Source organism: Diaphorina citri, unplaced genomic scaffold, assembly GCF_000475195.1.
Source record: "Diaphorina citri unplaced genomic scaffold, Diaci psyllid genome assembly version 1.1 scaffold619, whole genome shotgun sequence".
Taxonomy (NCBI): domain Eukaryota; kingdom Metazoa; phylum Arthropoda; class Insecta; order Hemiptera; family Psyllidae; genus Diaphorina; species Diaphorina citri.
This window is the reverse complement of record NW_007378052.1, coordinates 75,073-98,689: the sequence shown is the minus strand read 5'-3', so window position 1 is coordinate 98,689 and position 23,617 is coordinate 75,073. Positions and strand designations below refer to the sequence as shown.

Sequence of the window (23,617 nt, the reverse complement as noted above, 5' to 3'; positions counted from 1 at the left end):
TGATGGTCGGAGCCCATCCTCCTTTTGGCGGCAAGCTACCAGCCTCCTCACATAAACCTCACCCAGCCTGAGGGGGGCCGGCAAAGCTATCAGCACGCGGTTGTCCAGATGTTCACCTATGCTTATACCAACTACGCCAAACGGTGATCAACTTCAGTGAATCATTGGGAAGTGCGCGCCTACCATTTTGGTAATATGAGCTCTACTTTTCAATCTAAAAGTAGGTGTTGGTTTATTAGTTGTTACTGTTCTTACTTAGTTATTACCGTACCTACTTCGATACTAATCCTAGTAATACAAAAGTTGATAAATCGTTTACCTACTATCTTACGTGTTCTGTCCGTTTTTCAACTTATTTTCGTTAATTTTAGTCTAACTTTTAGGTGAAGATTTTGCTGTCCGCCACTAGGTGTGCTTGGAAAAGTTCAAACTATGTAAACAAAAAGTGAAGTGAATAATCCTGATCTTAATGGTGAGTGAACAATTCATTAATGTAATTCTTTTTCCAGGTCCCCAGTTAGGTATATTTCAAGTAGGCAGAAGTTATGGACAAGACAGCTTTGGAATCTTTGGAGAGAATAATATTTTGAGAATGACAAAAATGTCAAATGTTGACTACTTGATTAGGGATAATTTACCTTTCAAGTAGGCAGAAGTTATGGACAAGACAGCTTTGGAATCTTTGGAGAGAATAATATTTTGAGAATGACAAAAATGTCAAATGTTGATTACTTGATTAGGGATAATTTACCGGGCCTCCAGAGGCCTAATCGGGCACAAAAACTAATGTGGAATTTTCTTTTATGTGCTATGTTTAGCCAAATTTGTTCAGATGCTTGGTGGGCCTCCAGAGGCCTAATCGGGCACAAAAACTAATGTGGAATTTTCTTTTATGTGCTATGTTTAGCCAAATTTGTTCAGATGCTTGGTCTAATTTACCGAAAGGTGATTTTTTAGGAGTAAAAATTGTCTTTGAACAATAATCGCACCTAGCAAAAGAACAAGAAACCCCTTTGGAAATTGAGAAATCCCCATTCAGAGCAGAAAGCTTCAAAGTACATAGGTATAGCAAAAAGCTTCGAAATAAAATAGGTAATAAATTAATGATTCAACTTTTGTTGAATAATGTTTCAAAAACTCACCTGGTTGTAGGTATTCATGGTTAATCCGTTTCGTAGAATAGACACAACAATAGCAGATCACTGTTTAGTTTATGATCAACTTTATGGTTAACTTATTTGGGTTTGTTTTGCACTGAAATCACAACACACTACTGGACTTAATTTCAGAGGTGTCCATGCTTGGTCCATCTTTTAGTCACCCTAAAGATAAAGTTCCTTCGGGGTCGTCAAATATTTTGGACAAACCTGTTGCAGCCCTTTTTGACCCGAAGTGGTTTGAATACCACTAGCACCAAAGGTTAGGCTGGACAAGGCAACTATTCCAGGCACACTCAGCACAACAAGAGAGTATTTATATCTTCAAGTAACATTATGGATTATGGAACTGATCGTTTGTTATTGTTTTCTAATTCCTCTCGAGTGACCTTGCGTTTTATTTAGTTGTTTGATAATTAATACACAACGATGTGCCTATTCTGTCCGGCACTAAGAAAAAGAAGAAGAAGAAGAAGAAGAAGAAGAAGAAAAAAAAGAAGAATAAGAAAAAGAAGGGGAGGAGGAGGAAAAAGAAGAAGGAGCAGATATTATTGAAATGCCCGATTCACTGCTGGTGCCAGAACCTATAAAACCCACAAATAGTAACCAAAGAGTCGCACAAACATGTAGATCTATAACAGAAATGTCGAAGCAAAGGTTGCAATACAAATCCAATAGGGATTGTGTGAACCAATATCTGTACCTATAATAACTCATAATCGTTCGCTCAGTACATCATTAAAACATCTTGAAAATGTCATTAAAAGCAGATCTGTAGTAAATAAGATTACCGGATTCTCGTATAATAGCCGAGAGAGCTGGATAAGATGAGAATATTATGAGATAATCTCAGCGAGGTAGAGGTAGAACGTATGTAAATAATTAGATAGTGCATGACAGTGTCTGACGTATGACCAGGCAGCCGTGACTATCATTTGAAATCAGCAGACTCTAAGCACCTGCACAACTAGCTCTGCACACCCTACTCAATCTTGTACTTGATGTTCATGGAGTTGCCACTATGGCAGAGGTCTTCAACTCAAGCACTGGTGGAACAGAAAGCTCTTATAACATGGGTAAAGTCCCACTTTGGTTATCCTAAAGGAGAAATGCCCGCAGCACATACCAGAGTAGGGCTTAAGGTTTACAAATTTGAACGTCAGTGACTTGTAGAGCTCAAGGGCCTATGCAAGGCCTCCAGAGGCCTAATCGGGCACAAAAACTAATGTGGAATTTTCTTTTATGTGCTATGTTTAGCCAAATTTGTTCAGATGCTTGGTCCATCTTTTAGTCACCCTAAAGATAAAGTTCCTTCGGGGTCGTCAAATATTTTGGACAAACCTGTTGCATCCCTTTTTGACCCGAAGTGGTTTGAATACCACTAGCACCAAAGGTTAGGCTGGACAAGGCAACTATTCCAGGCACACTCAGCACAACAAGAGAGTATTTATATCTTCAAGTAACATTATGGATTATGGAACTGATCGTTTGTTATTGTTTTCTAATTCCTCTCGAGTGACCTTGCGTTTTATTTAGTTGTTTGATAATTAATATACAACGATGTGCCTATTCTGTCCGGCACTAAGAAAAAGAAGAAGAAGAAAAAGAAGAAGAAGAAGAAGAGGAGGAGGAGGAAAAAGAAGAAGGAGCAGCTATTATTGAAATGCCCGATTCACTGCTGGTGCCAGAACCTATAAAACCCACAGACCAGAACCCAGAACTAAATTGCGAACGTACCTCCACCTATTGTTCTTGGATCCACTGATGTCTGAATATGGTTAACCTGTAATGCTTAGAGGCATAGAGCTATGAAATTCAGAACTTTAGAAGATTATACCATAAATAATATTCCAAATTATCGACAGATGAACCATACTTCCGTTTCGATTGAAATCTATTTATGGGAAAACTATAGTGCTTACACCTGTTGTATTAGAAAACCTCCTAGTAATGAATGAAATAACTGAAGAACAAATTTCATATTTCTTACATTATATTATTTTATATATTCTTTATTTACAAGGGTACACCCCTAAGTTTATTTTACATACAAACTAGGGCAGTCGAAATCGAACAAACAATACCTAGCTGTCGTGACAGTGAATACAGCTTCATCCGAATTCAACACAGGTCTGGTAGTCACAACCAAAATAGGATTATGAATGCAAAACGTCTGTCGTGACAGTGAATACAGCTTCACCCGAATACAACACAGGTCTGGTAGTCACAACCAAAATAGGATTATGAATGCAAAACGTTCTCTAGCACTAGTAACACTGATAGACTCAACCAAATCACTGAATAAGATACCGCCACAAATACCCACCGTTCACATTTCTTTCCACCAATCTCAAAGCTCTAGTGATGCTCTAGTAACCACTATAACCGTGCTCGCTGGTTCCAGAGTAAGACGGTGTGTAGCCGCCATGGTCCGACAATTCATAGGACTGAGAGCCTGTCAGCTCGTGGCCGCCAGAACTGTAGGAAGCGGGTGCCTCGGTGGCTTTCCCGTGGTACTGAACGTCAGCGTGGTAGCCGGTCTTCCAGTCGGCGGTGTAGGTTACCTGTTGGAGTCTGCCGTCGGGGAGGACCACTTGGTATTGTCCCTTGACGGTGTCTCCATCACTGTGCTCGTTCTGACCGAAGTCCGTGCCGTGATGAGGGTCGTACACCTTGTAGCCGAACTTGTAAGGCATACCCTGTGAAAATAAAATAGAGATGTGTTTAATATTGTAAGGCAACAATGATCACATGTCCACGATAGGCCTTGTGTGAAAGGTTACCATAGCATTCCTCTGAGAATATGCATTATCTCGTTGAGACTGTCAGAGAGCTAGACAATTTCTAATTTATGTTTGTAGAAAGAAGGAATTGAACTTTAATAAACAAATGAAGTAAACAATATAAAGCACGCTCTGATGTTGTGCACTATGTTTATGTACCACCTACCCGATCAACCTGATAATCCTATAGGTACTTATCCATCTCTGGAATAATAGTAACGAATTTATGTTTGTAGAAAGAAGGAATTGAACTTTAATAAACAAATGAAGTAAACAATATAAAGCACGCTCTGATGTTGTGCATTATGTCTATGTACCACCTACCCGATCAACCTGATAATCCTATAGGTACTTATCCATCTCTGGAATAATAGTAACCTACCAAAGAGTCGCACAAACATGTAGATCTATAACAGAAATGTCGAAGCAAAGGTTGCAATACAAATCCAATAGGGATTGTGCGAACCAATATCTGTACCTATAATAACTCATAATCGTTCGCTCAGTACATCATTAAAACATCTTGAAAATGTCATTAAAAGCAGATCTGTAGTAAATAAGATTACCGGATTCTCGTATAATAGCCGAGAGAGCTGGATAAGATGAGAATATTATGAGATAATCTCAGCGAGGTAGAGGTAGAACGTATGTAAATAATTAGATAGTGCATGACAGTGTCTGACGTATGACCAGGCAGCCGTGACTATCATTTGAAATCAGCAGACTCTAAGCACCTGCACAACTAGCTCTGCACACTTTGAGAGAGCAAATTTCTCCGTTAAAGCAACAGCCATCATCAGATCTGAAAAGGACTGAAACAGATTGTGCACCATTGATACAAATGCAATTGCATGTGACTTGCAACTTGTATGTCGTTTAAATCACGAACTCAGACGAGAGGTCAATAGCAAAATCAGAGTCCTGAGCTATAACTATAACAACAGGTATCTTGTGGGAGTACCTACATGTGTGTACCTAATCCTTTAGATTCTAAACGAGCAGTCAAACTAGTGAGTTGGATTTAGTTTCGGAAAGTGCAGGATTTAGAGAGGTTATTTTGTTGTTTTGGAAGGGGTTTAAGATCATCGTTCAACTTCTATTCTTTTAAAGTTTAAAGAATCTAAAGTCTTTTGTGATGGTCGGAGCCCATCCTCCTTTTGGCGGCAAGCTACCAGCCTCCTCACATTAACCTCACCCAGCCTGAGGGGGGCTGGCAAAGCTATCAGCACGCGGTTTTCCAGATGTTCAACTATGCTTATACCAACTACGCCAAACGGTGATCAACTTCAGTGAATCATTGGGAAGTGCGCGCCTACCATTTTGGTAATATGAGCTCTGCTTTTCAATCTAAAAGTAGGTGTTGGTTTATTAGTTGTTACTGTTCTTACTTAGTTATTACCGTACCTACTTCGATACTAATCCTAGTAATACAAAAGTTGATAAATCGTTTACCTACTATACGTGTTCTGTCCGTTTTTCAACTTGGTTGTTACTGTTCTTACTTAGTTATTACCGTACCTACTTCGATACTAATCCTAGTAATACAAAAGTTGATAAATCGTTTACCTACTATCTTACGTGTTCTGTCCGTTTTTCAACTTATTTTCGTTAATTTTAGTCTAACTTTTAGGTGAAGATTTTGCTGTCCGCCACTAGGTGTGCTTGGAAAAGTTCAAACTATGTAAACAAAAAGTGAAGTGAATACCAGTCTAACTTTTAGGTGAAGATTTTGCTGTCCGCCACTAGGTGTGCTTGGAAAAGTTCAAACTATGTAAACAAAAAGTGAAGTGAATCGAAAGACGGGAGTCAATCTGCGAACTGTGAGCAACACGCGGTCTATGTAGATCGAGAGGGAAATGAGGACCTAATTGTTTTAATTACCAAGTTAATGGTTAAGATCACGAATTACAACAAAGGAGGTGCTCAGCCAGATCAGATTTTGGTTTAACAAGGTTAGTCCCTGTTCTTATGTTAATGAATTTGGTCCACCCGAGAGCGAATGTGTGTGATACGCACCAATTAGCAACGTAACCCACACGAGACCAGGCAATGATATAACACAGGTACTTAGCAAGATAATGCTCTCATATCATCAGTCATCAGGGATTATCTTTGTAACAATATGAATGGCAACACATCCTGCTCTAAATCTCCGTGTATCTCGCGTGCAAAGTTGCAAACTGTGATAATGAGAATTCTCTACAAGCACAAGACCATGACTGTGTGAGATTGGATCACGATTATCAATTTGAATGAGGATTGGTCCGATTTTTTGATCCTGTACCCTGATTTGAATTCAAAGATGTTCAAGTCAGGTGCAGTTTTGGTGAACTGTAATCAAGTTGTGAGATTGGATCACGATTATCAATTTGAATGAGGATTGGTCCGATTTTTTGATCCTGTACCCTGATTTGAATTCAAAGATGTTCAAAGTCAGGTGCAGTTTTGGTGAACTGTAATCAAGTACTGAACAACTGAACTGATTGAAGTAAAAGCCACCTCAAAACTCTCGTTCCAATTAGAACCATTGATATGGTACACAACAGAAATCCCGGGTTCCTGAACTGATTGAAGTAAAAGCCACCTCAAAACTCTCGTTCCAATTAGAACCATTGATATGGTACACAACAGAAATCCCGGGTTCAATAAAATTCACAGAAGAGTCGAATCTTTTCTGCTCTATTCTTGTATTTCGGGGTGCATTCAGCCTCATGAGGTATCTACAAGGCTGTAAAATTGTAAATATAGATAAAGCTGCGAAAAATGTTTAACCACCTTTTTAATCCATCAATCAAACGCCATTGTCTTCGTCCTCCTCTATCTGTGGCCTTTCTCTGTCTCTCCTATTGTATGAAACATATCTCTAGATATTCTGTACCCTAGGCCTGTGTACATATTTTTCACACAATCTCTCTACTCTCTCTCTCTCTCTCTCTCTCATATCTCCCTCTCTCTCGGTATCTTTATTCCTGTTTTAACAACATAGTCCCTTTAACTCATCCTAAAGGCCCGTTTCCACTTGTTCGAAAAAAGGTGTCGTGCGTAGTGGGAACACTTTCATCATTAAAATCACATTGTCTACTGGACATTAGGAAAAAATCGGATGAAATTGACGACAAGTTTAGTAGGAACGGGTCTAAGGCAAAAAACAGAGTGGAGGGGAGAGCATAGTCTAATAGATCAGTTGCGCTTACTTGGGTCTTGGGTGATGTTTCAAAGTCATAGAGCAGGAAAAATGAGACGACAAGTTTAGTAGGAACGGGTCTAAGGCAAAAAACAGAGTGGAGGGGAGAGCATAGTCTAATAGATCAGTTGCGCTTACTTGGGTGATGTTTCAAAGTCATAGATTTCTCCGTTTAATCATTATTTTGATGTATTTATAAGTAAATAATGTGTAATAATTAGGTATACTATGAGAGAAGCAGGAACTAGGTATTTAAAACACATAATAGGTAGGTAGGTAACACCTCCACGGGTAAAAAATTAATATGCACACTAGGAACACGACATGAGTTTGCACTCTCATTGGATTCCTCTTGCTCTTGCCCTCACTTTATAAATGTACTGCCATGGTATGCAAAATAGTTACCAGTATGTTGAGAGGTATTTTAATTATTTGCAGAGAATAGTAAAATAGTGTGATAAATTGATAATTCTTAGTAGCAGTCGTTTAATTGCTATTAAGAATCGTCTAATTGTTGCAAATGGAAAAGCTGTTGAGGTAAGTAATTAGGTATTAGGTACAGAGGTTGTATCTAAGCTTGTAACCCGAAAGGTCAGCAAATAAAATGCAAAACGGACTGTAGCACAGTAGCTGTAGGGACAGCTTTTGATTTTAATTTATTCAGAATGGATGATTATCTACCTGATGCTACAAATCTCTATGGAGTCCACTTATGTAGAGCTTTTGTTGATAAAAGTATTTCCAGAATGTTCAACAATACAATATTGCATTTCATAAACGTTCCTGTTTAAAAGCTTGCTTGTTTTGATGACGTCCTCTTCTCAATGGGCGTCCTCTTCTCAACGGAAAATGATACGTAATTTAGGTTTTTGAGGCCGAAACTTCAAAAAGGCGGACATTTTGCTATATTTTAAAAAGGCGGGCGGATGGAGGACAAACGTATAAAAAGGAGGACATGTCCGCCGAAAAGCGGACGTCTGGTAAGCCTACCCCGAATGTCATAATTTGAATGACAATTTTGCGGTTTCATTTCAGGAACACAGTGGGTAGATATCTAGTGATATTTTTTGGTAGATAGGTAGTACAATGTATTTTTAGTTGGTTACCTATGCGTAGGCCTAGAACGGCCATCGACAGGCAACTGAGAATGAACTGTGAACGAAGAGAAGTCGTCAAAATATTAAGCTGTGCCAGTGTGCTGTGCCCACAGATAGTCGACGGCCGTCGATCGATGTGAAAATATTATAATAGACAACTTTTTTCCAGTCGATCGTAGGCCGTCAACTATGTGTGGACATAGCTTTTAGGATAAATCTTAGGTGGTACTTACTAAAAAGAAGAGAGAAGAAGAAGGAGAAGAAGAAGAAGAAGAAGAAGAAAAAAAAGAAGAAATCGAGAAGACGGTCTCGAGATTAATAGTCAGCATTTCTCCGACTCTACCTTGTGAAAAAAATTCAGGTAATTGTTGCAAATTTATTACAAAAACCTGATTTATTTGTAGAATCTTGATACGAGATGAATCTCACTTTAATATGTAATTGCTATGCCTAAGAGGGCTGTGTATAGTGTGTATCTTGATTAAATGAATTGCAGAAGGCAATTTAAACAAAGTATGTGATCTTTTAAACGCAGCTAGAGGGTTTAAAACTTTCATTGGAAATTGGAATCATTAAAATGTAATAATGGGTATAGGTAGGTACATACCTTACTATGTATTTATTTACCTACAGCTCTAGGGAGATATGTATTTATAATAGACCTAGAATAAATTGGTTTGGAAAGTCTTGTAGTCATTCGAGGTTAACAAAGAAAACATAGAAGATGTTTTCTTTGTTAATTGAGATGGAATAAATTTGATGAATTGAACCACTTTCAAAGTTCAAGCTCCAGTGTCCACTCGAAGTACCAAATAAATTGAATCACTAAATCTACCCTTCATTTATTAACCGAGGTAGATAGCAGGTAGGTATTTCTACATACCTAATTAATTTGCCACAATTTTTCAAAATCTTTTTTTTTCTTCACCATTGATCACATTATACATGCCCGAAAGGTCAGCAAATAAAATGCAAAACGGACTGTAGCACAGTAGCTGTAGGGACAGCTTTTGATTTTAATTTATTCAGAATGGATAATTATCTACCTGATGCTACAAATCTCTATGGAGTCCACTTATGTAGAGCTTTTGTTGATAAAAGTACTGGCGCTACCTAGCGGACGAAAAAAACAACTGCGTAAAGTCTGACGTCACACATATTTGAACTCTTTCATTAGAACGGAAAATGAAAGTTGCATTTTCGAATTTTTATATTTATTTTTTCGGAGTTTTGACCTCGGATTTGGATTTTTCCCAACTTTTTACATAGGAATCGACCATTTAATTTTAATTTTTACCCATTTGCAACTGCTCCATTAGACTGGATCCTATCATTAGTCCTTTTATTCACTTACAGCTTCATGTTTGTGTTCATGTTCTTCGTGATATTCTTCTCCTCCTCCGTAGCTTGAGCCGCCAGCGTAACTTGAACTATCACTATAACTTGAACTGTCACCGTAACTTGAACTGTCACCGTAACTTGAACTGTCCTCCAGTAGGTGTCCGTAGTTCTGGAGGGGGTAGCATTTGACCTAAAATTCCATACCTCGGCTGGGATTGAACCCACGTCCTCCTGTTTACCAGGCAAGCGCCTTGACCACTACACCACCGAGGCAGGTATAAATTGTGTATATGACTTTCAAAACTTTAAGAAAATGGTCTCCAACTTAGCTCAACTTTAACCAGGGAGGGAGGTAATTAATTGCACGTTTAGCCAATTAAACTGCTTTTCCCCTTATTATACCACTTCTTTTGAAGGGCATATACTCTTCGATTGAAATCTATTTATGGGAAAACTATAGTGCTTACACCTGTTGTATTAGAAAACCTCCTAGTAATGAATGTTTCTATTTTCTATTTTCTAGAGTCTAGAGAATCTAGAAAGTGCAATGCTCATGCTATACCATTTCCAGTTCCGTTTGTATGTTAACATTATTGTCAATGTGTATCTCAGAGTCTAGAGAATCTAGAAAGTGCAATGCTCATGCTATACCATTTCCAGTTCCGTTTGTATGTTAACATTATTGTCAATGTGTATCTAAATTCCCATGTGCTCAAAATGCTCTGGATTTTCACATCATCAATTTCATTTCATCATCTCTGAAGATCTGAACAAATCTGTAGCATGATCTCTAACTCGGTTGGAAACCAAATGCTCATGCACTGTTCGACCTTGCTATTTTCACCATGCCATTTCTTCATGCTCTGAAGATCTGAACAAATCTGTAGCATGATCTCTAACTCGGTTGGAAACCAAATGCTCATGCACTGTTCGACCTTGCTATTTTCACCCATGCCATTTCTTCATGCTTCGACCACGATTTGTCCTATCTTGTGGGTAAAACGAACGCTGGGTCTGAATTTATTTAATGGCGTATGCAGTATCATAATGTCTCTTCTCTGGATGTTGAAAATTGGTTCATTATGAGGTAAACTTTGCCAGGGAGCACGTGAAGGCCTTTGCCAATGGAGGCAGAAATGTTAAACCAATAATTTCATTAGTTATGATATGTGTAATCCTATTTGTATGGCTCCACGCGTCCACTCATTTTCATCCAAATTAAAATCTCTCGAAAATTGGTTCATTATGAGGTAAACTTTGCCAGGGAGCACGTGAAGGCCTTTGCCAATGGAGGCAGAAATGTTAAATATTGACCTGACCCTTGTTCTCACATTTCAATGTCGGTTATCCATTCGAGCCTGGTTATTAGAGTTGGATTCTAAAAAACCCACAGACCAGAACCCAGAACTAAATTGCGAACGTACCTCCACCTATTGTTCTTGGATCCACTGATGTCTGAATATGGTTAACCTGTAATGCTTAGAGGCATAGAGCTATGAAATTCAGAACTTTAGAAGATTATACCATAAATAATATTCCAAATTATCGACAGATGAACCATACTTCCGTTTCGATTGAAATCTATTTATGGGAAAACTATAGTGCTTACACCTGTTGTATTAGAAAACCTCCTAGTAATGAATGTTTCTATTTTCTAGAGTCTAGAGAATCTAGAAAGTGCAATGCTCATGCTATACCATTTCCAGTTCCGTTTGTATGTTAACATTATTGTCAATGTGTATCTAAATTCCCATGTGCTCAAAATGCTCTGGATTTTCACATCATCAATTTCATTTCATCATCTCTGAAGATCTGAACAAATCTGTAGCATGATCTCTAACTCGGTTGGAAACCAAATGCTCATGCACTGTTCGACCTTGCTATTTTCACCATGCCATTTCTTCATGCTTCGACCACGATTTGTCCTATTATATGGGTAAAACGAACGCTGGGTCTGAATTTATTTAATGGCGTATGCAGTATCATAATGTGTCTTCTCTGGATGTTGAAAATTGGTTCATTATGAGGTAAACTTTGCCAGGGAGCACGTGAAGGCCTTTGCCAATGGAGGCAGAAATGTTAAACATTGACCTGACCCTTGTTCTCACATTTCAATGTCGGTTATCCATTCGAGCCTTGTTATTATAGTTGGATTCTAAGAACTTGTACTTTTGTTATTCAACTTAGAATTCCACAGTTCACACCTCACAGTACTACAGTGTAAGTAGTAGGTACAGTGTAAGTAGATAGTAAAGTTTGTAATTAATTGCACAATTTGTTCATAATACCATTATACCTGCCTCCTTTATTTACAGTGTGAACTGCACAAGTAAAGAAAGCTGCAAATTAAATCTACTAATTTATTTCAGATTCCAACACCGTGTATTTAGTCGAAACTCTAAAGATCTGAAAATTGGTTCATTATGAGGTAAACTTTGCCAGGGAGCACGTGAAGGCCTTTGCCAATGGAGGCAGAAATGTTAAATATTGACCTGAACCTTGTTCTCACATTTCAATGTCGGTTATCCATTCGAGCCTTGTTATTAGAGTTGGATTCTAAAATCTCTCTATGAAACGAATCCAAAATATCCAAATTATAATCACAAAATAATAATGATGAGTGGAACACAAGTTCATTGGACGTTTTCAGTGAGGGAGGGAAGGGAGGGAGGGAGAGTAGAGAGAGAGAGAGAGGAGAGAGAAAGAGAGAAAGAGATGAGAGAGAAAGAGAGATGAGAGAGAGAGAGAGGGGAGAGAGAGAGGGAGGGAGTGGATTCTAAGAACTTGTACTTTTGTTATTCAACTTAGAATTCCACAGTTCACACCTCACAGTACTACAGTGTAAGTAGTAGGTACAGTGTAAGTAGATAGTAAAGTTTGTAATTAATTGCACAATTTGTTCATAATACCATTATACCTGCCTCCTTTATTTACAGTGTGAACTGCACAAGTAAAGAAAGCTGCAAATTAAATCTGCTAATTTATTTCAGATTCCAACACCGTGTATTTAGTCAATGTAATAATGCATATAGGTAGGTACATACCTTACTATGTATTTATTTACCTACAGCTCTAGGGAGATATGTATTTATAATAGACCTGGAATAAATTGGTTTGGAAAGTCTTGTAGTCATTCGAGATTAACAAAGAAAACATAGAAGATGTTTTCTTTGTTAATTGAGATGGAATAAATTTGATGAATAGATCAGTTGCGCTTACTTGGGTGGTGTTTCATAGTCATAGAGCAGGAAAAATGAGGACCAACGGAATTTTTCTTTTTCTTCTACGACTTTTAGATCCCGAGATAAATCGATTAAAAAAATACCGGTAAATCGTGAACTTTGACGTCACGGCATACGCTCCCGTAGGCGATGACGTCACATCAAATGTCCCGAGCAAAGCTCCCTTGCAGGCAACGCATTAATGTGTTTGTGCGCATACGTTTCTGCGCAGTTCTTTCTGCTCCTCCGCTAGCGCGCTCGCATACTCAGATACTGGCGCTATCTAGCGGACGAAAACAGCAACTGCGTTAAGTCTGACGTCACACATCTCATTAGAACGGAAAATAAAAATTGAATTTTCGATCGTTTACAGTTGTTTTTTCGGAGTTTTGACCTCAGATTTGGATTTTTCCCAACTTTTTACATAGGAATCGACCATTTATTCATAATTTTTACCCATTTGCAACTCCTCCATTGGGTACAAAGTTAGGTACTTGTTGACCTTGTTTTATTTACTTACCTGGCAATTTGTTTGAAGTGGAACTTGCGGTGCGATCTCTTCTTGCCCGTCTGGTCTCGGCCTTTCTTCCACACGTGACTTTTCCATGCAGGTTCCTGTAGATAAATATACAGAAGAATAAAATAAGAAACTGTGGCAGTACAAATAGGTATTTGTGTTTATGGAGAAATATCTAAAATAGAAAGAGAGAAGAGAGAGGGAGAGAGAGAGAAAGAGAGAGAGGGAGAGATAGAGAAAAAGAGAGAGTGCGAGAGCGAGAGAGAAAGAGAGAGTGTGTGTGAGAGAGAGAGAGATAGAGAAATCTTCCTAGTCTTATAGCGGCTCCCACGCAGCCTAAGGCCAGCCACTCACTATCAGGTACACCTGATCAGTTCCGAATGTCTGGTGTACCTGATGCCTGATGAGCGCACTCACTATCAGTTAGACTTGACAGGCGGACCTGATCAGGTGTACCTGTTAGGTCTGCACGATAATGAGTGGCTGGCCTGAAACTATTATGGCAATAATATTGCCGAATAATGGCAGAATGTGCCATTGAAGATTATAACAGACTGGAGAGTTGTCATTGAAGATTATAACTACCTGATATTCATAGCTGGGTTGCAGAGCTTGTTTCAAAAGATATGAGTTTCTCGTGTTTTTCCTAAAAAAAAGTCCACTTTTTCATCTTTCCACAACTATAAGTCCCTTTTTTCTCTACCTGTCCCTTTTTTATCCCTACCTGACCTTCTTTCCCTCCCTTTTTTCTCACACCTGTCCCTCTTTCTCTACTTGAGCTTCTTTTTACCCTGTCTCAGCTTCATTTCCTTGTCCTTTCTATCCCATCCCTGTCCTTTTTCCCTCTAGCTGACCCTTTCCCCCTACTTTCCACAACTATAAGTCCCTTTTTTCTCTACCTGTCCCTTTTTTATCCCTACCTGACCTTCTTTCCCTCCCTTTTTTCTCACACCTAGGTCCCTCTTTCCCTACTTGAGCTTCTTTTTTACCCTGTCTCACCTTCATTTCCTTGTCCTTTCTATCCCATCCCTGTCCTTTTTCCCTCTAGCTGACCCTTTCCCCCTACCATAAATATCTCTTTCCCCTGTCTCTTTTTCCCACTACCTGGCTATGTTTTTCCCACAGGATTTTCCGTTTACCACAACGATGTGGTTTGATATGCCTTGATGTCTTTTCCATGTTTTCCCGCCCAGAGAGTAAATTGTTTAAAGCTTTAAAGTGTAAGTGGTTTGGTGGTGGTTTTTTCCTACCAAGTTTCTACCACCTTTCTGAGTGAATCTCGTCATTACCGTAGGTAGGTATATTGTAGTCTATGGCCTATTTTCTCATAGATACAGATAGTCTATGGCTTTTTTTTTGAGGCGGCTAGTCTATGGCCTATTTTTTCATAGAGGCGGCTAGTCTATGGCCTATTTTTATCATGGAGGCTCTCAACCTGCCTCCAGAGGCATGGCCTATTTTTTCATAGAGGCGGCTAGTCTATGGCCTATTTTTTCATAGAGGCGGCTAGTCTATGGCCTATTTTTTCATAGAGGCGGCTAGTCTATGGCTTATTTTTTCATAGAGGCGGCTAGTCTATGGCCTATTTGTTCATAGAGGCGGCTAGTCTATGGCCTATTTTTTCATAGAGGCGGCTAGTCTATGGCCTATTTTTTCATAGAGGCGGCTAGTCTATGGCCTATTTTTTCATAGAGGCGGCTAGTCTATGGCCTATTTTTTCATAGAGGCGGCTAGTCTATGGCCTATTTTTTCATAGAGGCGGCTAGTCTATGGCCTATTTTTTCATAGAGGCGGCTAGTCTATGGCCTATTTTTTCATAGAGGCGGCTAGTCTATGGCCTATTTTTTCATAGAGGCGGCTAGTCTATGGCCTATTTTTTCATAGAGGCGGCTAGTCTATGGCCTATTTTTTCATAGAGGCGGCTAGTCTATGGCCTATTTTTTCATAGAGGCGGCTAGTCTATGGCCTATTTTTTCATAGAGGCGGCTAGTCTATGGCCTATTTTTTCATAGAGGCGGCTAGTCTATGGCCTATTTTTTCATAGAGGCGGCTAGTCTATGGCCTATTTTTTCATAGAGGCGGCTAGTCTATGGCCTATTTTTTCATAGAGGCGGCTAGTCTATGGCCTATTTTTTCATAGAGGCGGCTAGTCTATGGCCTATTTTTTCATAGAGGCGGCTAGTCTATGGCCTATTTTTTCATAGAGGCGGCTAGTCTATGGCCTATTTTTTCATAGAGGCGGCTAGTCTATGGCCTATTTTTTCATAGAGGCGGCTAGTCTATGGCCTATTTTTTCATAGAGGCGGCTAGTCTATGGCCTATTTTTTCATAGAGGCGGCTAGTCTATGGCCTATTTTTTCATAGAGGCGGCTAGTCTATGGCCTATTTTTTCATAGAGGCGGCTAGTCTATGGCCTATTTTTTCATAGAGGCGGCTAGTCTATGGCCTATTTTTTCATAGAGGCGGCTAGTCTATGGCCTATTTTTTCATAGAGGCGGCTAGTCTATGGCCTATTTTTTCATAGAGGCGGCTAGTCTATGGCCTATTTTTTCATAGAGGCGGCTAGTCTATGGCCTATTTTTTCATAGAGGCGGCTAGTCTATGGCCTATTTTTTCATAGAGGCGGCTAGTCTATGGCCTATTTTTTCATAGAGGCGGCTAGTCTATGGCCTATTTTTTCATAGAGGCGGCTAGTCTATGGCCTATTTTTTCATAGAGGCGGCTAGTCTATGGCCTATTTTTTCATAGAGGCGGCTAGTCTATGGCCTATTTTTTCATAGAGGCGGCTAGTCTATGGCCTATTTTTTCATAGAGGCGGCTAGTCTATGGCCTATTTTTTCATAGAGGCGGCTAGTCTATGGCCTATTTTTTCATAGAGGCGGCTAGTCTATGGCCTATTTTTTCATAGAGGCGGCTAGTCTATGGCCTATTTTTTCATAGAGGCGGCTAGTCTATGGCCTATTTTTTCATAGAGGCGGCTAGTCTATGGCCTATTTTTTCATAGAGGCGGCTAGTCTATGGCCTATTTTTTCATAGAGGCGGCTAGTCTATGGCCTATTTTTTCATAGAGGCGGCTAGTCTATGGCCTATTTTTTCATAGAGGCGGCTAGTCTATGGCCTATTTTTTCATAGAGGCGGCTAGTCTATGGCCTATTTTTTCATAGAGGCGGCTAGTCTATGGCCTATTTTTTCATAGAGGCGGCTAGTCTATGGCCTATTTTTTCATAGAGGCGGCTAGTCTATGGCCTATTTTTTCATAGAGGCGGCTAGTCTATGGCCTATTTTTTCATAGAGGCGGCTAGTCTATGGCCTATTTTTTCATAGAGGCGGCTAGTCTATGGCCTATTTTTTCATAGAGGCGGCTAGTCTATGGCCTATTTTTTCATAGAGGCGGCTAGTCTATGGCCTATTTTTTCATAGAGGCGGCTAGTCTATGGCCTATTTTTTCATAGAGGCGGCTAGTCTATGGCCTATTTTTTCATAGAGGCGGCTAGTCTATGGCCTATTTTTTCATAGAGGCGGCTAGTCTATGGCCTATTTTTTCATAGAGGCGGTATTTTTTTTTTTTTTTTTTTTTTAAAATTTTTTTTTTTTTTTTTTCCCCAAAAAAAAAAAAAAAGAAAAAAAAAAAAACGGAGAAGCGTTGTCATTTTTCGAACTACACTCTAATTTGAATTTGTTATATGTAGAGGAAGCACATTATAATGAGATACATCATATTATGTAGGCATAATGTATATGTATACTCCATAGATAAATAAATATAGGTAGGTATATAATACACTTGTATTGAAGCATTCAATGAACCGAATATGAAATCATTCGGAATGTAACGAGCGAATAGTACGAGTACATATACATAGTGTAAATAAACTATGTTCTCTCTTGAATATTGCAGATTGAGGGTGACAAATACTGCAATTTCTACATACACCAACCACCGAATGCTTAGAGTAATATACCACATATTTTATAAATACAGATACATAACAGCTTTTTCCCATACCTACCTGCATGGGATTCAATCTCAGCACGTCGCGTCGTGCCCCCTTATTGACTAAAAGCCGAATCGGTTCGTGTAAAGATACACAGGCGTGCTTACTGGAACTTGGCCTGGCGCACTGCCGTGCGCTCAGATTCAGTTGGATAAGAGGGAACAATTTCTTCCGAATCTTGTAACAGACAACAGGTATCTTCTGTGACAAATATGCTCCTCCACAAGCGTGCTTGCATACTGGCGCTACCTAGCGGACGAAAAAAACAACTGCCTGAAGTCTGACGTCACATATCTTTGAACTCTTTCATTAGAACGGAAAATGAAAATTGAATTTTTATATTTATTTTTTCGGAGTTTTGACCTCGGATTGGGATTTTTCCCAACTTTTTACATAGGAATCGACCATTTAATTATAATTTTTACCCATTTGCAACTGCTCCATTAGACTGGATCCTATCATTAGTCCTTTTGTTCACTTACAGCTTCATGTTTGTGTTCATGTTCTTCGTGATATTCTTCTCCTCCTCCGTAGCTTGAGCCGCCAGCGTAACTTGAACTGTCACTATAACTTGAACTGTCCTCCAGTAGGTGTCCGTAGTTCTGGAGGGGGTAGCATTTGACTAGAACGGCCATCGACAGGCAACTGAGAATGAACTGTGAACGAAGAGAAGTCGTCAAAATATTAAGCTGTGCCAGTGTGCTGTGCCTACAGATAGTCGACGGCCGTTGATCGATGTGAAAATAATATAATAGACAACTTTTTTTCCAGTCGATCGTAGGCCGTTAACTATGTGTGGACATAGCTTTTAGGAAAAAACCTAGGTGGTACTTACTAAAAAGAAGAAAGAAGAAGAAGGAGAAGAAAAAAAAAGAAGAAATCGAGAAGACGGTCTCGAGATTAATAGTCAGCATTTCTCCGACTCTACCTTGTGAAAAAAAATTCAGGTAATTGTTGCAAATTTATTACAAAAACTTGATTTATTTGAAGAATCTTGATACGAGATGAATCTCACTTTAATATGTAATTGCCTTTTCAGCCTAGATTTATTGTCACCTAAGTAGAATTGAAACTTTGAAAATTTCAGTTCGAAGAAATCCTTGAATTAAAACCAGATTATGAGAGGTGTCCGTCCATATGTCTTATAAGAAGTTCCCCCTTCAGGAGTTTAAAGCTCTGGTCAGTCAAGCGGCATGCGGCTCTAGGACTATTTGGTCCCCAGGAACTATTCTAGGAATATTTGGTCCCCAGGAACTATGAATTTTATCCCAGGATTTTAGATTAGTATGGACAATGGAGTTTATAGTATATTAATTCAGGTCCTGGTGATTCCTGATTTGGTTTTCCTACTACTGTCCATATAGAGGTGTCCGTCCATATGTCTTATAAGAAGTTCCCCCTTCAGGAGTTTAAAGCTCTGGTCAGTCAAGCGGCATGCGGCTCTAGGACTGTTTGGTCCCCAGGAACTATTCTAGGAATATTTGGTCCCCAGGAACTATGAATTTTATCCCAGGGTTTTAGATTAGTATGGACAATGGAGTTTATAGTATACTAATTCAGGTCCTGGTGATTCCTGATTTGGTTTTCCTACTACTGTCCATATTATTGTTACCATCACCAAGGTATTATTGTTCATAAATTGTACAATTTGTTACCAATACCAAGGTATTATTGTTCATAAATTGTACAATTTATTACCAATACCAAGGTATTATTGTTCATAAATTGTACAATTTGTTACCAATACCAAGGTATTATTGTTCATAAATTGTACAATTTGTTACCCATACCAAGGTATTATTGTTCATAAATTGTACAATTTATTACCAATACCAAGGGTTCAAGTCCTTTAAACAGGGAGTAGACCAGCTTAGTCTGGCTGGGGGACTATACCAGCCTGAATTTCCTTTGCTAAAGATAGAACTAAGGTTGAATGCCAAGGGCATCCACTTGTGAAATCTGTAGCCAAAACCAAATGTCAGCCCAAAGCAGTCACCCTAGTTAGGGCTCATTGAGAGGCTGGTGAAAAACGCCGACCCCGTGTGTACACGGGAAAAAGCGAAGAAAAAGAAGAAGACCAAGAGTCCAAGGCACCAATATTCATATTTCATATTGATAACCCAGGTTCCCAGGTACCTAGATATTGTTCGTACCTACATATTTGTAACCAAAACCAAGGCACTGATGTTCATATGGATGAAAATGCCGAAAAACCATGAAACTCTGTCTCTTGTTAATATTTATAGGCTGGTAGGCGCTTCGAACTCGACATTTGCGCGCCTCCCGACACACTTGGTAACTCCGGTACTAGAATAACTAGGTATTGTTCATAGATATTTGTACACAAAACCAAAGCACCAATGTTGCTAGTCTCAAGCCGCCCCACATGTCATACAGCTGTCTTGTTTCTTGTAGCGGAGCAAAACAGAACGCAGACAGAAAATGAGAGACAGAGACAGTAGATAGAGACAGGGAGGGAAGATAAGTAATAAAATTTGATGAAAGGGAGAGTCAAACAGGAGTAGTGGAGTAATTAGACTGGCAAAGAGACTGCTTAAAATTCAACAGGATATGTCGAAAGACGTAAATCGTGAACTTTGACGTTACGGCATACGCTCCCGTACACGATGACGTCACATCAAATGTCCCGAGCAAAGCTCCCTCGCAGGCAAAACATTTTATGTGTTTGTGCGCATACGTTTCTGCACATTTCTTTCTGCTCCTCCATCGAAAGACGGGAGTCAATCTGCGAACTGTGAGCAACACGCGGTCTATGTAGATCGAGAGGGAAATGAGGACCTAATTGTTTTAATTAGGTACCTGGTTAATGGTTAAGATCATGAATTACAAGAAAGGAGGTGGTCAGCCAGATCAGATTTTGGTTTAGTCCCTGTTCCTTTTAAAATTTCAGATCAAAACCAGTCATATTTGGCGTGAACGAGACCGGAATTATCCTAATTTTCTTGTGGCAGCTTTTTTCTAAGTAGGTATTTAGCTTAACTCAATCTTAGTACCTACTTAGAAAAAAGCTGCCACAGGAAAAACAGCATAATTCCAAAGATTATAGAACTTTTCTTGTTTACAGATTCTCAGAACCGAAAAAGCACAAAATCCTGCACTTTCCTCTAAGAGCTCTTGTTATCTCAAGATTTTCGAGACAAGACGAGGGGGCTCAGTTCACCTCTAATTACCTAATTACATACCGAAACTACTTAATTAAAATTCCGTGCGGAAAACTTAATGCACCGAGCGTGTAATTGGGATCAAACTCTCTTGACTTGGTGGGGCGGAGCGCTACCGCGCTCCTTAATGTGATTAGTAAAATAATCCTACCTGTATTCGCAGAAAAAGACTCGTAAATATCTTCAAATTAATGTTTTTGAGAAGTGGATTCAGTTGGATAAGAGGGAACAATTTCTTCCGAATCTTGTAACAGACAACAGGTATCTTCTGTGACAAATACTGCAATTTCTACATACACCAACCACCGAATGCTTAGAGTAATATACCACATATTTTATAAATACAGATACATAACAGTTTTTTCCCATACCTACCTGCATGGGATTCAATCTCAGCACGTCGCGTCGTGCCCCCTTGTTGACTAAAAACAAGCCTTTGTACAAACGTTTTTTGACCTGCCTTGTATGCCATAGATTTGCGATATGCCTACTAATCCTCCATCCACCTAGTTAAAGTAAACTATGCAATTATCTGTTATACATTTAAAAGCAGTTTTATTACCCTTCTTCTTTTGTTAACAATCAATTTAAGTGGATTTTAACATGCATAGAATATTTAGACATGTTGATAGTAATAGCATACCTCTAGGTATGTACAAGAAGAATAATATAATCTGTAGCTTTGATCTGACATAATAATTTAGTGTCCTCAATACATATTCTGTACTTGAAATTATTACGAGTAGGTATTTGGTCTTATTGCTGTGCTCTGATTTCCAATGGGACGATCTGAAAGAATCGTGCTTGTAATCTTGAAATGACGTTAAATACAAAAGGATCCTTAATGAGCCACTAACTGAGGTGCAGTATTATCCTTTGAGTTCAATAGAAGGACCGATCTCTAGAAAATTGGAGAAAGAGAGATTGGCACATCCACTAATATTGTAACATTAGTGTGGAGATGTCAGAGTTACTCGGGCTCCTTAGAAATATTCGTGCACCTATAGCAGCACTTCACATTGCCTTAGATTCCTTAGAACAAAGGAGACCTGAAATGTACATAGGTAATATAGGTACATAAATATTGTAGGTAGGTACTAATATCTGTATTTCCCTTTGAAATTGAACCGACCTGGTAGAATTGAATCAATATGTTGTAACCCCAACTAATGACACTCTTATGATGACAATATTCAAATGAATCATGTCTTTAATAATGATGATTATTTTCAGCCTAGATTTATTGTCACCTAAGTAGAATTGAAACTTTGAAAATTTCAGTTCGAAGAAATCCTTGAATTAAAACCAGATTATGACAATGATGTGAGATATGGTAAAACTGGGGAAGTATTTGATTTGAACACCCTCGAAATGCTTACCCAAAGATGTCAGGCAATTTAGCAAATTCAATCACTTGAACATCATTTTAAGAATAGTTGTGTCCGCACATGCAGAAATAAACAATCATAAAATCAAATAATATTACGTAATCAAAGGATCCTTCAAGAGCTCTTCCTCTCATAAAATCAATAGTATGTCAAACAATCATAAAATCAAATAATATTACGTAATCAAAGGATCCTTCAAGAGCTCTTCCTCTCATAAAATCAATAGTATGTCTAAGCAAAGCCTACATTATGTATGCTATTTGAATTTAAGTCTGATAGCTTTGTAAATTTCTCAGAAATGCCCAGGAACTTTTTCTTGGGAAATCTTGGCTGATGGCAAATACACGAGTCTTATTTTCTCAGAATTTGAGATAGGAACATCGCCTTGTGCGCACCTGACAGAAAAGTCTGGAAAAGTGAAAGAAAAGCCCTCCAACTAACTTTGAAGACTTTTCCAGGTCCCCAGTTAGGTATATTTCAAGTAGGCAGAAGTTATGGACAAGACAGCTTTGGAATCTTTGGAGAGAATAATATTTTGAGAATGACAAAAATGTCAAATGTTGATTACTTGATTAGGGATAATTTACCGAAAGGTGATTTTTTAGGAGTAAAAATTGTCTTTGAACAATAATCGCACCTAGCAAAAGAACAAGAAACCCCTTTGGAAATTGAGAAATCCCCATTCAGAGCAGAAAGCTTCAAAGTACATAGGTATAGCAAAAAGCTTCGAAATAAAATAGGTAATAAATTAATGATTCAACTTTTGTTGAATAATGTTTCAAAAACTCACCTGGTTGTAGGTATTCATGGTTAATCCGTTTCGTAGAATAGACACAACAATAGCAGATCACTGTTTAGTTTATGATCAACTTTATGGTTAACTTATTTGGGTTTGTTTTGCACTGAAATCACAACACACTACTGGACTTAATTTCAGAGGTGTCCGTCCATATGTCTTATAAGAAGTTCCCCCTTCAGGAGTTTAAAGCTCTGGTCAGTCAAGCGGCATGCGGCTCTAGGACTATTTGGTCCCCAGGAACTATTCTAGGAATATTTGGTCCCCAGGAACTATGAATTTTATCCCAGGGTTTTAGATTAGTATGGACAATGGAGTTTATAGTATACTAATTCAGGTCCTGGTGATTCCTGATTTGGTTTTCCTACTACTGTCCATATTTGTTACCATCACCAAGGTATTATTGTTCATAAATTGTACAATTTGTTACCAATACCAAGGTATTATTGTTCATAAATTGTACAATTTGTTACCAATACCAAGGTATTATTGTTCATAAATTGTACAATTTGTTACCAATACCAAGGTATTATTGTTCATAAATTGTACAATTTGTTACCAATACCAAGGTATTATTGTTCATAAATTGTACAATTTGTTACCAATACCAAGGTATTATTGTTCATAAATTGTACAATTTGTTACCAATACCAAGGTATTATTGTTCATAAATTGTACAATTTGTTACCAATACCAAGGTATTATTGTTCATAAATTGTACAATTTGTTACCAATACCAAGGTATTATTGTTCATAAATTGTACAATTTATTACCAATACCAAGGGTTCAAGTCCTTTAAACAGGGAGTAGACCAGCTTAGTCTGGCTGGGGGACTATACCAGCCTGAATTTCCTTTGCTAAAGATAGAACTAAGGTTGAATGCCAAGGGCATCCACTTGTGAAATCTGTAGCCAAAACCAAATGTCAGCCCAAAGCAGTCACCCTAGTTAGGGCT

At 38.6% G+C, this 23,617-nt stretch overlaps 1 protein-coding gene across 1 annotated transcript; it reads right to left on the bottom strand.

Moving 5' to 3' along the window:
• Positions 1–3,430: 3,430 nt before the first annotated feature.
• Positions 3,431–22,796, bottom strand: LOC103510570 (pro-resilin-like). The gene is made up of 4 exons (XM_008475249.2): positions 22,656–22,796; positions 17,919–17,951; positions 9,576–9,752; positions 3,431–3,856 (listed from the first exon to the last, which is right to left on the bottom strand). Exons 1-4 carry the CDS (start codon positions 22,671–22,673, stop codon positions 3,527–3,529), a joined length of 558 nt encoding a protein of 185 aa, XP_008473471.1. The 5' UTR covers positions 22,674–22,796; the 3' UTR covers positions 3,431–3,526.
• Between the last annotated feature and the right edge of the window lie 821 nt (positions 22,797–23,617).

Bases quoted from the DNA above. Each gene is read 5' to 3' on its own strand.
- LOC103510570 (XM_008475249.2), bottom strand. The intron at 9,753-17,918 runs GTCAAATGCTAC...ATGGAATTTTAG, and splicing joins GCCTGTCGATGGCCGTTCTA to GTCAAATGCTACCCCCTCCA. The intron at 3,857-9,575 runs GTAAGTGAATAA...TTATTTTCACAG, and splicing joins ATGAACACAAACATGAAGCT to GGTATGCCTTACAAGTTCGG.